This window comes from Vicia villosa, linkage group LG2 (genome assembly GCF_029867415.1).
Source record: "Vicia villosa cultivar HV-30 ecotype Madison, WI linkage group LG2, Vvil1.0, whole genome shotgun sequence".
Lineage (NCBI taxonomy): Eukaryota > Viridiplantae > Streptophyta > Magnoliopsida > Fabales > Fabaceae > Vicia > Vicia villosa.
The window spans coordinates 21,294,720-21,310,013 of record NC_081181.1 but is presented as its reverse complement, the minus strand read 5'-3'; the positions used below and the strand labels follow the sequence as shown (position 1 = coordinate 21,310,013).

The window sequence follows — 15,294 nt, the reverse complement described above, 5'->3', positions numbered from 1 at the left end:
CACCCCTTTTTTGAGTTTTCGGAGATGCATTTCCGAAAACACTCCTTTTTGGGAGAGGGAGGTGTTTTCGGAGATGCATATCCGAAATATTCCAAGACCAAATTGGTCTTGGAATGTTTCGGATATACACTTCCGAAATAATTCAATAATTATTAAAAAATTAAAATCAAGGTGAATCAATACAATTAATAGGTATAAAATGAAAGTGAATCAATAATTTTCTCAAGATTCTTACTTAAAATAATTTTCTCCTATTTTTAGTAATAAATAATTTTCTCTCTAATAAATCATAATTCCCTATTCTCATACATAAAATAGATTTTTCACATTTTTGTATAACTATCTAATTATACTTCATATAAAAAAAATCATAATGCTAAATATTTTTGATTTTTTTTTAATTTTATTTAAATTTAATCATATTGAATTCACTTAATATCAATAATAAAGTTGTTTCATTTTTAAATATAAGAGTTAAAAGGTAGTGCACTAAAATAATTTTACACTGTCATCCAATAGAAAATCATAAATGTGCCATGTCATTAAGTTTTTTGTAAATAAAAAAATGATTTAATTGGATACATGGGTGGTGATTGGTTGACAGTGTAAAAATATTTTACACTGTCAGTGCATCACCTCTTTTCTCTAAATATAATATATACAAATTCACAAAGTGTCTATAAAAAATATACAAAAACTAAATAATAATTAGCATAATAATTTTATTGTGAAAAAAATATATAATTGTATTTTAAATAATTGTGAAATTTGTTTCAAATAATGAATACACGTTTTTTTTAATTAAAAAATCACATTTTTTCTTAATAAATAATAAAAATAATGTATTATAATTAATAATAATAATAATCACGTAATTTATATTAATTTTTCTTAAAAATACGTGATTTTTAATATTTATTTGTAGGAAATGTTATTTTTTATTAAATAATGATTTATCTCAATTTTAAACAAATGACAATTTTGATAATTAAGAAAAATTATATTCTACAAACTTATTTTAATTTTTAATTTTCAAATTATAAATTTTTTAATATTAATAAATAATAAACGTTATATTGAAATAAAAAAAAATCTGACCTTCAATTAAATTTTAGTATTCATTATTTATGCACATTTTGAGCATTATTTTTTATTCTATTTAAAATTGAAATAATTTTATTATTTACTTTAATTAATTGAATATGATTTTTTTAAAGAAAATAAAAACGTGATTTTTGTTTTAAAATAAGAATATGTTATTTTTTTAATTAAAATTATTTTAAATTTTAAAATTTGAATTAGGATAGAAATATATAATAACTATTATTCATAACTCATAAATTTATATCAAAATATATAATTATTATTATTTACTCATAAATTATATCAAATTTATGATATGTGAATTAATTAATATCCTAAAATTAATTTTTGGGATTTTTTAAGATTTTTTTTGTTGTTTCGGAGATGCATCTCCGAATTAGTCAAAATCCCAATTTTTGGGATTTTTTCGGAAATGCACTTCCGAAGTCTGGAAAAATTTTGAAAAAAAAAAAAATTTCGGAAATGCATTTCCAAAGCGGGGTAAAATGGGTTTTTCGCTGGGGGTGACCCCCATAGGGAGGTGGGTAAAGAAATTTTCCTATTTTAATATCCTGAAGTATAGGTTTATATTTCTTCAAATATTTCCCATTTACTCTCAGGATTCTTCGATCTAAGGCTACTTTAATTTCGTAAGCATTATTTGAAAAAACTTGGACAATCTCAAATGGACCTTCCCAGTTTGGGGACCATTTTCCTAAGATTCTATCTTTACGATCCATAGGCAAGATAACCTTCCAAACGTATTCACCCGTTAATAAGGTTTTAGCCCTAACTTTCTTATTATAAGCCCTAGGCACTCGCTCTTTTTGCCTTCTTTAGAAAATATAAAGCTTTTGACCTCTCTTTGTCCAAATCAACCAACTCACCCAGCATCATATACCAATAAGTCCCAGACGGGATTTCACCTTGTTTTTGAACTCTTGTTGATTTGAGATAAATTTCGACGGGTAACACAACATCGTGTCCATAACTCAATCAAAAAGGCGTGGTGTTTGTAGCCTCCTTAGGCGACGTGCGACAGACCCATAATATTTGGTCTAATGTCTTATACCAATTTTTTGGTTTCTTCCCTACATGCTTTTTTATTAAGCCAATAACTACCTTGTTTGCTGCTTCAGTTTGACCATTCATTTGGGCATATATTAAGGTGTAGACGTTAGTAGTTTAATCCCTATCTCACTAGCAAACTCTTGCATCTTTCGATCAGTAAACACCGACCCTTGGTCAGTCATAATGGTCTTAGGTATCTCAAACCTATAAATAATATGTTTCTAGATAAACTCAATGACTGCCTCTTGGTCAACATTAAACAGAGGTATAGTCTCGATCCATTTAGTAAAGTAGTCAATGCCTACTACGATGTATTTTTGTCCCTTCGATGATGTTGGTCGAATCTCACCAACCAGGTCCAAAGCCCAACCTCTAAAGGGCCAAGGTTTTACAGTAGAATGCAATTCGTTTGCAGAGACATGTTGAATACCTGCATGTATCTGGCACTCTTGACACCCTTTAGAAAACTCAATGTAATCTTTCAATATAGTGGACCAATACATCCCTTGTTGAAATAGCAACCACTTCATTTTGTGGCCAACTTGATAAGCTCCACATGCCCCATTATGGATATTCGACAGGGATAAATATGCCTCATTTTCGCTGAGACATTTGAGAAAGACTCCTTCAGGTGTCTTCTTGAACAATTCATTACCCATAAGAGTATAACTTAAAGAACGATACCTGATTTTTTGCTCTATGGACACTGTTGAATTCCTCAAGTAATCAACTATTGCACACAATACAGCCAGTGCAATCACAGTCGTATAAAAATGTCGGTAAAACCTTAACTGTTCAATTTTCACTCTTTTGTAGCTACCATATTTTTCACACATGTACTAAATATCCGATATTTTTTGAATTTTACAAAAAATTTGAACTACGCAAATATTTCGGACAAATTTTCAAATATCTGGTGCACCGGCTATTTCATATACACTACCGAATTTTAGATTAAACTATCAGATATTTTGTCCAGACTTTTGGCTTAAATTTCTCCAAGTGCAACATGGGTATGATTGAAATAAGGGGGGTGTCAATGAAGGAAAATTTCTCTTGGTTAAGGAGATATTTTGGTTTCCACTTATGAACTATGCTTTTCTTTGAAACTCAGAACAAATACATATCATGTCACGATAGTTACTATTGGCTTATCATGTGCCAAATGTTTTTAACTTATCCGTTTAATTAAACAATTATCAATATTAATAACTTACGTTCAACCATTGAATCAACTAGGCATCTTATGTTTAATGTAATACAAATGGATGAGATTCAGGGCCGACCCTACTCGTTTAGAGGCCTAAAACAAATTTTAAAATGAGGCCTTTAAATTATATTTTTGAATAATAATTTTGTGGTTGCTAAGAGACTCAACTACAATTATATATATGACTAATGTATCATTATATATTTTGATAACTAAATAAAAAAATTTTGAAGCATTTTTTAAGCACAAACTTTTGAAGCCTAAAGCCCTAGCCTTAGTGGCTAGGCCCTTGGGCCGGCCCTAATGAGATTCTACAAACACTGAAAACAAAACAACAGAGAGAAACCTATTGCAATACGAGTGCTCCTTTTTTGGTTCCTTGATTGTTGAATCAGTTGCTTCAACCAGAATCTTAAAGAAAAAATTACCTTGTCGTGGAGTCTCATATAAATAGCAATACCTATATGAGTTTCTTCTTTCTAAAGTAGCTATTTAGATACCAAAGTTGCAATGCAGAAACAGAAATGCAGAGACCAAGAGACATGATGCTAAACCATGCGACTTTAGCATTTGTTTTTTCACTCACTTCCCTCAGCTTTGCTTCCCTGTGGCAAAAAGTCCAAGGAAAAAAATTACATTTTGAAATGCAACAATCAAGTATAATAGTTATTAGCAGCTATTGTCTATGTGATGAGAAATAATTTGATGTTGTTCCGGTCGACCTAAGTCCACCGAGGATTGCGTATTATCCCAAGCAATATAGAACTATTTTGATGTACCGAAACAGGTGCGAATCGTGCATACTTATGCAGTGAAACTAAAAACTAATTTAATGAAACTGAAATCACACTTTAAAAAAGTAACAGTAAAAAACTTACTTATCCTTCAAGTAAGTTAGATAATGGTGGATGGCATCGACTATTCCTTTAAGCTTCAAGAGTTCAAGTTCAACACCCTTAAATCATACCAAAAGAACAAACAGATTAATAAACATTAATAAAAAACAAAATATTAATAAATGTATATATGAATGTAAATTAGTATTCACCTCAATCTTTTCTTTCTTTGCAACAGAATCCCAATCCTTGGCAGCAATTCCAGTTCTCCAATCAAGGTTGACACTTGGAGTTGCACCTTCTTGTTGATTTCCACTCAACCAAAAGCACACAACATAATTTCCACTTTCAGTAGTTGTAAATGCAAACTGCCCATGTGTAACATTTTCCTTATGGTGAAGGTTGTTTCCACAAGGAGAAGTTACCTGCACCACAAATATAACATGCTTCAGAAATATAGTCCCTCAAGTTTGCAAAATAGCAATTGAGTCCTTTAAATAGTCCCTCACAAAACAAACATGCTATCTATGAGAATATGTCAGATCAACTAACACTGCTTACGGTCTAGCCTACTCAGGTCTAAGATAGGTCAGGCTTATTTTTAAAAAAGAAATAGATGATTGATTTGTGTGAAGATAGATACCTTGGTGGAAATTCTATGAACCTGATGACCTTGTTCAACTACAGAATAGTAATCAGCTAAAACGACGACGTGTGATTGAATATCCTCAGACACACACTTTGTTCCTGAACTGGGAATTTTCATCCATAGAGCTTGTGTTTCAAGAAAGAGAGTTGTTAAGCATAGTAACAATACTAGAAGAGTGATTTCACTTCCAATTCTTAACTTCATAGCTTGACCTTAGAATAAAATAAAACACAGTGAGTTCTTAGATTTCTTGAGAAAGTACAATTCAATTTGTTGCAAAGTTGCAGTGTTGGGTCTTGCTATTTTTGGAGGTAATGTTTATTTTTTATTTTATGGTTTGGGTTTGTGGTAAATTGAATCATAAATTAAGTACTACTAATAAGGGGGCGGGCGTGGTGACGTATATGCGGCATACATGGCGTGGCCTTGACCAATGGGATTCACGAAGTGGTATGATGTTGCACTTAATAGGATGATATGGCGTATCAGTATCACCCAACTGTTTTTACTTTTTACGATTATGAATAATATTACAATAGCCGTACTTTAGACAAATTCAAAAAAAAAAAAAAAATTGAATTCGTTTTTAAAATTTAACTCGATATCTAAAAAAATATATAATTCTTAGAAAATTCTAAAATAACATAATTTTAAAATTAAAATTTTAAACATAGTCATCACACACAATAAAATAGTACAAAATAAATTCTAAATAAATTTTGAACAAAATCTAATTGCAACATAAACTAAATTAAAATTCTGACACTTACACAACAGATATCCTAACAACACACAATATCAAGACAAATGTTATAACATCGGCCGACTTACATCACAATTATTAAAACTGAAAACTAAATGCAGAATGATAAATAACACAATAAATTGTTAACCCAGTTCAGTGCAACAACACCTAATCTATGAGCTACCAAGCAATGAAGGAAATTCACTATTAGTAATACTAGTTCAAAACTTAAATAGTCTCAGTTTACAACTTCTCTCATAATTCCTATACAGTGCAACTTCTACCTAGAAATCAACATTTAAATATGAGAAATCGACCTCCCACTTTCAATCACCGCAGTGATAAACACAGCCACGCAACCCGTGATCAGAGAAACCAAATAGAAAGATTACACTTTCAAATAAACAATACTTAGTCAAGAATCTTAACTAAGAACAATACTTGATCCTGCTTAAAAGCTTTGATCAAGAACAATACTCAACTCTCTTGCTTAAAAGCTTCAAGAGTAAGAACACAACACGCGTCCACCTCAATGTATCAGAAGATACATGAGTGACCGAAAATACAGAACACGTGAAAACCTTAGGGGACTCCCAAAACACCAACCCTTATTTTGCACACACACTACTAAAAATAAGACATTTAGTTAAAGGATTTTACATCAGGTTTTAAGATATATGATGGGAAAAATATTTGTCAAAGGATTTTACATCAGACATTTATTTCCAATGATGTGAAAAATATTTGATTTAAGGATTTTACATCAGACATTTATTTCCACTGATGTGAAAAATAACACGGTGGCAGTTTAGTAAATAAAATGAAATTTTGTTATAATGAATTTTACATCGGGCCTAAATTTACACTGATGTAAAAAGTTTACAAATAAAAAAATTACACGGTGGCAGTTTCGTAAATAAAATAACATTTTGTTATAACGGATTTCGAATCGGGCTTGGATCTGCACTAGTGACACTGTCTCTATTTGTGAATGCTTGCAAAACTAGATTTTCTAAGTCCTTATTTATAGACTCTTGTAGTATGGGTTTGGACTCTGAAATAAATCCAATCTTCTCCTTTCTGAAAACAGTTGCAAGATCTTCATAGAAAATAGGAACAAATCAAATTAAATCAAATCTTAGTTTTCTAAAAGAAATATCAAAGATTTTTTTTCTAAAAACCAAAACAAATTTGCATTTGTCCTATACACTCCTTGATTGCCTGCGCCTGTAATGGGTATCTGAATCTTCCAGATTCTCATATTTTTCAATAAAATCTTTCAAGGATAAAAACCAGTCTGAACTGTCAGGATGTTTTGGTGTAGGATGTCAAAACATCTATCAAAACACATAACAGCTGAACCTGTTATGACAGTAAGACAAGATGTTTCAACATCTTGCTAACATCAATTAACAACCATGTTTTAGCAAAATTATGTCAATCACAAAACTATGGAACTAACATAAATAATAAAATAAATGCAGTGTCTAATATATTTAATTCTAAGGTAAGGAGGAAAAATTGTTTTAAATAGGTTTTGAACAAAGTCAACTTATATTTTAGTTTATTTTTAAAAAAAAATAAAACTGCATACTTTTTTGTCAAAGAAAAAATCAAACATTTAACCCGTCAGTTTTCTAAAACCATCGATTCTTCGATTTTACTGGTTTTGACCACTTCTAGCCAATTTTCACAGGTTCAATAGCTTACCCGATTCAATAATACGATCAGACCGGTGACCCCTCTAGTTCCCGGATCAACCAGTCGATTTGGTCTCATTTTTAAAATATTGAAAGGTATAGATATGCATTGGAATGGGGCAGGTCGGAGACATTTTTTACATCCTCCAAATTTAAACCTAAATCCTCAAACATATCAGTTTATAACCCTGATCTCCAACGAAGGTGAAGAATTAAAACTTAAATTCGTCCCAAACAAATTTAGGTCGAGTTCAGATATCTCGTCCCCACCACCATCTATTTAATGAAATCAATTTCTTTAATAGAAATATTTTTTTTATCAAAATCAAATTACAAACGTTTCAAATATTTTAAATAATAAATACAAATCAAAATATCAAAACATTTACCACATATTTAATATTCTAAATTATCATAATTAAATAATAATTTAGAGTACAAATTCATTGTATGACCATTCTTTCTACAATGAGTACATATCTTTTCTTTGTAGGAGTTACTTCTGCCTCTTCCTCCTTAAGAGGCACCATGCCCTCTTCCTCCGCCAATAATACAATTGGCATTAAGGATATCAATAGCATTAGCTAAAACATTAGTTTCTTCATTTTTATCACTTGGATGAGCACTAGCCCCATAACTTTGTTGTCTTTCCTCTTGTAAAACAATAGACAAAACCTTGTTAATAGAGGGTAAGTAATCCATTAACAATATTTTAGATTTAACATTCTTATATTGGTCATTCAATCCCATAAGGAATTGAGTGATTTGATCTTCTTTCTTGAACTTTCTTGCATCTTGCATGGAAGCACAAGCACAAGCAACGGGGCAAGTACACTTAGGCATAGGTTTGAACTGGTCCAATTCTTTCCACATGGCTCGCATCCCAGTGAAGTAATCTGAAACCTTCATCTCCCCTTGCTTGAAATTGAAAAGATCTTGATATAGCACAGCAACATGAACCCTATCTTCATGCAAATACCTTTCTTTGAGGTCGTTCCATACACATATCACGTTCTCGATATACACCACACTCTCTGCAATTTGTGATTTCATGTAATTAATCAGCCATGAGTGAACAAGATTGTTGCACCGTTCCCATGTAACATAGTTAAGATCATCAGCCTTCGGAACCAGAATAGAGTCATTCACAAATCTGAACTTGTTCTTTGTGGCAAGAACTTTTTGCATTCTTTTTTCCACGTGTGCATGCAAATCGAAAATAACTAACCCTAACACGTGTGCATGCACTAAGAGACTATGGAAGCAAGTAACACACCATGTCCTAATGCCATGCACGCATGCCACTATTCATTCTCTTCTATAATTGTTAGTTACTACCGTGAATTTCACATGTCATTAATCAAAGAACTGACACAAATAATAAAAGGATTAGGCAGTCGTTTCATTAATAAAAAAACTGACACAAATAACAAAAGGATTAAGCAATCTTCTTAACTCGTATAAAACTTTTGATCATCTGTGAAAATTCAAGAATCATATATCGAGCTAAAGACATTAAACAAGCGCTAATTGAAAGATAGCACAATTTTTTTCATTTATCATTTAATTTATGCATTTTTTTATTGATTGAGCATTTTGTATTAAATAAAACTGAAAGAATGGTCTGTAATGAGTTTTTGAGTCATCTAGCATTCGTTGCTCGAGTCATAAATCTAAGGGTTGTTCCTTCCACTCTTATGAGTGTATCCCACACCCTTGGAAACTCAAAAATATTTTTCATGTACTCGGAAATGCATCTCCGGACGCATCTAAAATCACATCAACAAAGATGTTGCAATTGAGATGCCTTTATTTTGTCTTAAAAATGACCGGAGATGCATCTCTGGATTCCGGAGATGTTTCTCTGTAATATGAAAAACCCCAACATTTCCTTGTATGAACCTACATAACTTTTGTTGCTGCTGAAATTGATGCTCGTGAAGGTCTGTGTGTTTGGATTGGCGGTGGACAGAATTGATTCTAGCAGAATTGATTTTGGTAGAATTGATTTTATTAGAATTGAGTTTAGCAGAATTGATTTATGTTTGGATATATTTATGTAAAAGTGAGTTGAATAATAAATTATAATGTAAAAATCATCTAGAATCAATTCTGGAGGCAGAAGCTACAAATTCTAGCTTCAAATAGAATCAATTCTGGAGACAGAATCAATTCTACTTTTACCTAACCAAACATCTTAAAATCATTCAGAATCAATTCTAAGCCTCTAAAATTGCTTTTGATCTTTCTAAAAGCCAAATCAAACATGCACTTAGTTGCCATTGTACTTTATGCATTTGGAGGTCTTTTAGTGTTAAATATTGCTTGTTGATAAAAGCTTACGGTTTTGCAAATAGTATTTTAAAATGAAGTGATATCTTCACTAAGAGAAGAGCATTTTTCGATCACATTGATTTTTCAAAATTATGAGTCAATCATTAGATTCCTGAAGCTATAAGTTAGAAATCAACTTAACATAACTTAACAGAATACTACTGTCCCAGTTTTCATTCAGCAAGCGATCATAAGTTTCTTCTAAGAGCCATACACTTCCAAAACAAAAGTTGTAATTAATCATTTTTTTTATGTGTGCCTTCAATTATCAAGATTAATAACTTACATTCAACCATCGAATCGCCGAGGCATCTCGTGTTTAATGTAATACAAATGGATGAGATTCTACAAACACTGAAAACAAAACAACATAGAGAAAATTCAAGAAGAATGACAAGAAGTACACATTCCACTACTCAATTCGTATGCATTCTGTTAGGAAGGAAACCTATTGCGATGCGAGTGCTCCTACTTCAACCAAATTCTCAAAAAGGAAAAATAATGTTGTCGAGGAGTCTCGTATAAATAGCAATATCTATATGAGTTTCTTCTTTCGAAAATAGCTCTTTAGATACCAAAGTTGCAACGCGGAAACAGAAACGCAGAGACCGAGAGACATGATGCTAAACCATGCGACTCTAGCATTTGTTTTTTCACTCACTTCCCTCAGATTTGCTTCCCTGTTGCAAAAAGTCCAAGAAAAATTAAACCACCTTTAGGAGCTTTGATTCTCAAATAACGCGAGACTGTTTTGGTGTATCGAAACAGATGCGGCTAGTGCATACTGCATATGCATACTTATGCAGTGAAACTAAAAACTAATTTAATCAAATTGAAATCAAACTTTAAAAGTTAAGAGTAAAAAACTTACTTGTCCTTCAAGTAAGTTAGGTATTGGTGGATAGCATCGACTATTCCTTCAAGCTTCAAGAGTTCAAGTTCAACGCCCTTAAACCATACCAAAAGAATAAACAGATCAAAACATTGATAAGAAATTCATATAAAATGTATATAAGAATGTAAATTTGTATTCACCTCAATCTTTTCTTTCTTTGCAACAGAATCCCAATCCTTGGCTGCAATTCCAGTTTTCCAATCAAGGTTTACACTTGCAGTTGCACCTTCTTGTTGATTTCCACCCATCCAAAAGCACGCAACATAATTTCCACTTTCGGTTGTCGTAAATGCAAACTGCCCTTGTGTAACATTTTCATTATGGTGAAGATTGTTTCCATATGGAGACGTTACCTGCACAAATATAACATGCCTCAGAAATATAGTCCCTCAAAAAACAACTTGCGGCAAAAGGGCATGGCCGCCTACAATACGGCGGTCTCATAAAAGCCTGCAAAAAACCGGGCCGGACATACATAGTTGATGATACCGGTCTAAAATTTTAACCCGCCCAGAAAAGAAAAAAAAAGGAGGCGGGGCGCACACATCAGAGAGTGCGGGCCTAAATACCTTAATCCGTCCCGCAAAATTGTGCGAGCAAAACAGCCATTGTCCGGACCGTGCCTAAAGTACCCTGCTATATAGATCGATCTCTACCTTGAACTACCTTATCCTTATTTTTTGAAAAATTAAACTAAAATTGAGGAAATAAATGTATTGCCTAGTTGACTTTTTGACTAAAAAACATGAATGGAAAATTAAATAAAAAATAATAATAGATGGTTAATTCATGTGAACAAACCTTTGCAGAAATTGTTTGAAGCTGAGGACCTTCTTCAGTAACAACATAATAATCAGCTAAAACGACAACGTGTGTTTGGATATCCTCAGACACGCACTTTGTTCCTGAACTGGGAATTGTCATCCACACAGCTTCTGTTTTCAGAGAGAGACGTGTTAAGCACAATAGCAATACTAGGAGAGTGATTCCACTTCCATCTCTTAGTTTCATAGCTTCACCTTAGAGAATAAAACACTGTGTTTTTAGATCTAACTTTTTTGAGAAAATAGAATTCAATTTGTTGCAGTATTGGGTGTTGCTTTTTTTGGAGGTAATGTTTATTTTTTATTTTATTAAATGGAACAAGAGGGTTTGGACGCGTGGTGACGCATATGCAGCCTACATGGCGTGGCGTCGACCAATGGCATTCATTCATTTGTTTTCACTATTATAAACTAGTAACAAACCCGTGCGTTCGCACGGGTTCTGATACGCGACGCGCATTTATTTCAATGTATATTTTTTAATAGAAAGATATATGATTACTCGTGAAAAAATAATAATTGAATGTATAATTCATACAAAAATATTTTGATTAGTAAATTCATGTCCCGTTAATAATTAATATTTTGATAAATAACTTCATGTTCTCGTGTATAAATATTAGTTTTATCAATAACTTCATTTTCTCATGAACCTTAAAAAATAATTTGATATGTAATCGTTAACAATCAATATTTTGATCAATAACTTCATGTCCCCGTGTACCTTAAAAAAATATTTTGATCAGTAACTTCATTTCCCGTTAATAATCAATATTTTGATTAATCATTTCATATCCCATTAATAATCAATATTTTAATTAGTAAATTCATGTTCTATTAATAATCAATATTTTGATCAATAACTTCATGTTCCTATCCATTTATTTCAAATGTATATTTTTTAATCGAAAAATATCTTACCCGTGAAAAAATAATAATTAAATATATAATTAATAAAAAAATATTTTGATTTGTTAATGTCCCGTTTTTTTTTTTTTTGAATAAGGCAAAATATCATAAAAAAGAAAAGTTGATATACAAATAGAGAGACAGGGGACATAAACTAAAAACCCTCTCAACCGAAAGAAAATCTAAAGATGGACAAATCAAGCCTAGTCTTTACAAAGTCATCTCTTAATTTTTATTTTATTTGGATAACATAAATTATATTTTTGTCTATTTTCTTGCCCTTGTATATAATACATAAATTAATATTATTTTAATCAAAACTATATAGTAATAATATTTTGAACTCATTAATGTAATAATATTTTGAGTTGTATAAAATAAAAGTAGTGATAAGTCACACGTATTTTTATATTTTATTTAATGACAAACATTTTCAAATTTATTTTTTAATTTATTTTAATTGAGAATTTAAGATTTTTTATATTAAAAGTTATTTATTTTATTAAAAAAAAATTGTATCTTCTATTAAAAATTATTTCAAACGATTTTTCTTTGACGTAAAATTAAATCAGTGGTACACAGAAGTAAATTTTTAAAAATTAAATTCTATTATAAATAGACCTATGAAAATTTTGATAAAGTATTTAATACTACCCATATAGTTAGCTTTATTCATCATTAATATAATAAAAAGAAATAAATAAAGGGGAATGGTAATAGTAGTAATAATAATTACAATATAATATATAAAAATAAAAATTGAACGCCTTAGGCTTTTTCTATCTTGCCTGCCCCATTGACCAGGTCTAGATCACATTCTTGCAAAATATTTAGAGTGAGAAAAAATGTTACTCCTACTTTAATTTGTGATCAGGTCTTGATCACATTCCTGCAAAATATTTAGAGTGAAGAAAAATGTTACTTTAATCTTTTGTCAATACGTAACAACTCCATCATACCCTTTTAATCAATTTTGACAATATGTGACTACTCCATTACACTTTTGTCACTTTTAGTTTTTATCATGAATTATTATATGTGTTTTCATTTTCTCTTCATATAGACTTGTCAAATCACAGTTAACATTTGTACAATCACTCTATTTATTATCATTTAATATTTAATTTATACTATTTATAATATATTTTTAGTTCAAAGTCTATTTAAACATTTTAAATACCTTTGACTAATAATCATAATTTTATTTTATTAATTTTAGTTGAGATGAATATGTATACTTAAAAAATAATAAAAATAAAAATAAAACAGATAAAATATGCATATTTGTCTTTCTTTCTTCTGTATGGATGTTTTTTAATCTCAAAAATTGGTAAAAAAAAATAATTAGTTTTTTTATAAAGATTTAAAAATACTAAAATTCATTTGTGTTATTTTTTAAAAATAATATATATATTTTTTAATATAATTGTCTTCTCTCTCTAAAAAATTTGTAAAATAATATTTAACTTTATGCTAATTTTTTAGATCCAAACAAATAAGTCTTCATAGATTGTTATAGCAATATGTTCATAGAGTTAGAGATTGGTAATTATGCAAACTGATGAAAAACTAATATATTAAAATACAAAGAATTATTACTTTTGAGGAGAACTTTTGATAAGATGTAGATGTGTTGTCTTATCATAGCAGTAAAAAAGGTGGCAAAATATAGATTACACAATAATTTTTTTTTTATTTTCTATTATTTATTCTTTAATAGGAGAGACAGTTTTGTCCTCTAATGAAATGATTGATTTAAATTCTACCATTTTATAATATCAAATCATAAATTTATATTTAAAACATGTGTAATATTTAAATAATTAATTTATTTATAAAAAAGTGTGAGACAAACAAACGATAACCTCTATTTGATGACTTATTTGACTTAACATAAAATTTAATTAAGGATAAATTTTTAATACAATACTGTACTATTGTACTATTATTATCATTAATTATTACAAAATTGACAACTGACTTGACAACCACTACCTTCCCAATGATTCATCATTACACTTTTCTGCAAATCCAAAAAATTAACTTTCTCAAACTTGAGTACAATTTGAATAAATTAGATCTTTACTTTATAACTTTTTTTATAACCATTATGCCTTTGATACCCATCTCAACACTTATCTTCTCACTTATCCATACATTTTTTCTCTCTCAATGCATCAAACCTTTCTTCTTTTCATTTCTTTTAACATGATAATTAAAACACCATATCTTTATCTTTTCCTTTTGAATACATCAAACTTCACTCTATTTATGGAATTATTCTTTAGAGAAACCATTTTTAAATACAGTAACTACATGTATAAATTCAAACAAAATATCAATATATCAATATTTAAACAAAATAACAAAATGTCTATATAACAACCATATACATATAGACATTTCTTCAAACAGAGTGCATGCAAATAATAAAGTGTAAAAAACTCAACACATTAGCCCTTAAAAAATCCAATAACACAAACAAACCTGATCATAAAAGAAGGGTGCTACCCATTTTGCCAATTTTATGGACTCGTCAATAACACAAACAAAACTAATCATAAAAATAATCTTTTTCAAAAATATAAACTTAAAAAAATAATTTAAAAATCAACATTTATAAATAATTGGAATTTATAATCAATTAATGTTATTACTATAGAAGATCGAATCATTAATTAATTTAAAAATAATTTTTATTAATAAATGAAAGTTAAATAAAAAATAAATAAAAGCATAAATGTCTCCAAAAGATCGTTTACATTTTTTCCTAAAATTAACATAAATAAAAATAACATAAATAAAAATAACATATCAAAAATACCCATTTGTGTGTTCTTATCGATAGATCTATAGTCTGAAATAATAAAAGAAGTAGGTATCCTACTAAAGTTGAAAACTAAAACGAACCTGAAAGAAAAGAAACCCGGTACAAAAATGTCAAAACCTTTAGAGAAGAACAACTTTAAAATGAAAGATTTAACAAAATGTGTTATCCCTAAATAAAAAAGAAAGATGCAAATAAAACATACCAACCA

At 29.8% G+C, this 15,294-nt stretch overlaps 2 protein-coding genes across 2 annotated transcripts; both read right to left on the bottom strand.

The window, feature by feature from the left end:
* Window positions 1–1,437: 1,437 nt before the first annotated feature.
* Window positions 1,438–5,189, bottom strand: LOC131645995 (transmembrane emp24 domain-containing protein p24delta3-like). The gene is made up of 4 exons (XM_058916175.1): window positions 4,844–5,189; window positions 4,413–4,625; window positions 4,243–4,319; window positions 1,438–3,969 (listed from the first exon to the last, which is right to left on the bottom strand). Exons 1-4 carry the CDS (start codon window positions 5,051–5,053, stop codon window positions 3,825–3,827), a joined length of 645 nt encoding a protein of 214 aa, XP_058772158.1. The 5' UTR covers window positions 5,054–5,189; the 3' UTR covers window positions 1,438–3,824.
* A 4,655-nt stretch (window positions 5,190–9,844) lies between these two features.
* LOC131645994 (transmembrane emp24 domain-containing protein p24delta3-like) lies at window positions 9,845–11,635 on the bottom strand. The gene is made up of 4 exons (XM_058916174.1): window positions 11,325–11,635; window positions 10,664–10,876; window positions 10,500–10,576; window positions 9,845–10,308 (listed from the first exon to the last, which is right to left on the bottom strand). Exons 1-4 carry the CDS (start codon window positions 11,532–11,534, stop codon window positions 10,164–10,166), a joined length of 645 nt encoding a protein of 214 aa, XP_058772157.1. The 5' UTR covers window positions 11,535–11,635; the 3' UTR covers window positions 9,845–10,163.
* Between the last annotated feature and the right edge of the window lie 3,659 nt (window positions 11,636–15,294).

Coding starts and splice junctions, on each gene's coding strand:
- LOC131645995 (XM_058916175.1), bottom strand. CDS start 5,053: ATGAAGTTAAGAATTGGAAGTGAAATCACTCTTCTAGTATTGTTACTA. Junction 4,626..4,843: donor TTCATAGAATTTCCACCAAG/GTATCTATCTTC, acceptor TTTGTGGTGCAG/GTAACTTCTCCTTGTGGAAA. Junction 3,970..4,242: donor CTAACTTACTTGAAGGATAA/GTAAGTTTTTTA, acceptor TTTTTGCCACAG/GGAAGCAAAGCTGAGGGAAG.
- LOC131645994 (XM_058916174.1), bottom strand. CDS start 11,534: ATGAAACTAAGAGATGGAAGTGGAATCACTCTCCTAGTATTGCTATTG. Junction 10,577..10,663: donor CAAAGAAAGAAAAGATTGAG/GTGAATACAAAT, acceptor GTATGGTTTAAG/GGCGTTGAACTTGAACTCTT. Junction 10,309..10,499: donor CTAACTTACTTGAAGGACAA/GTAAGTTTTTTA, acceptor TTTTTGCAACAG/GGAAGCAAATCTGAGGGAAG.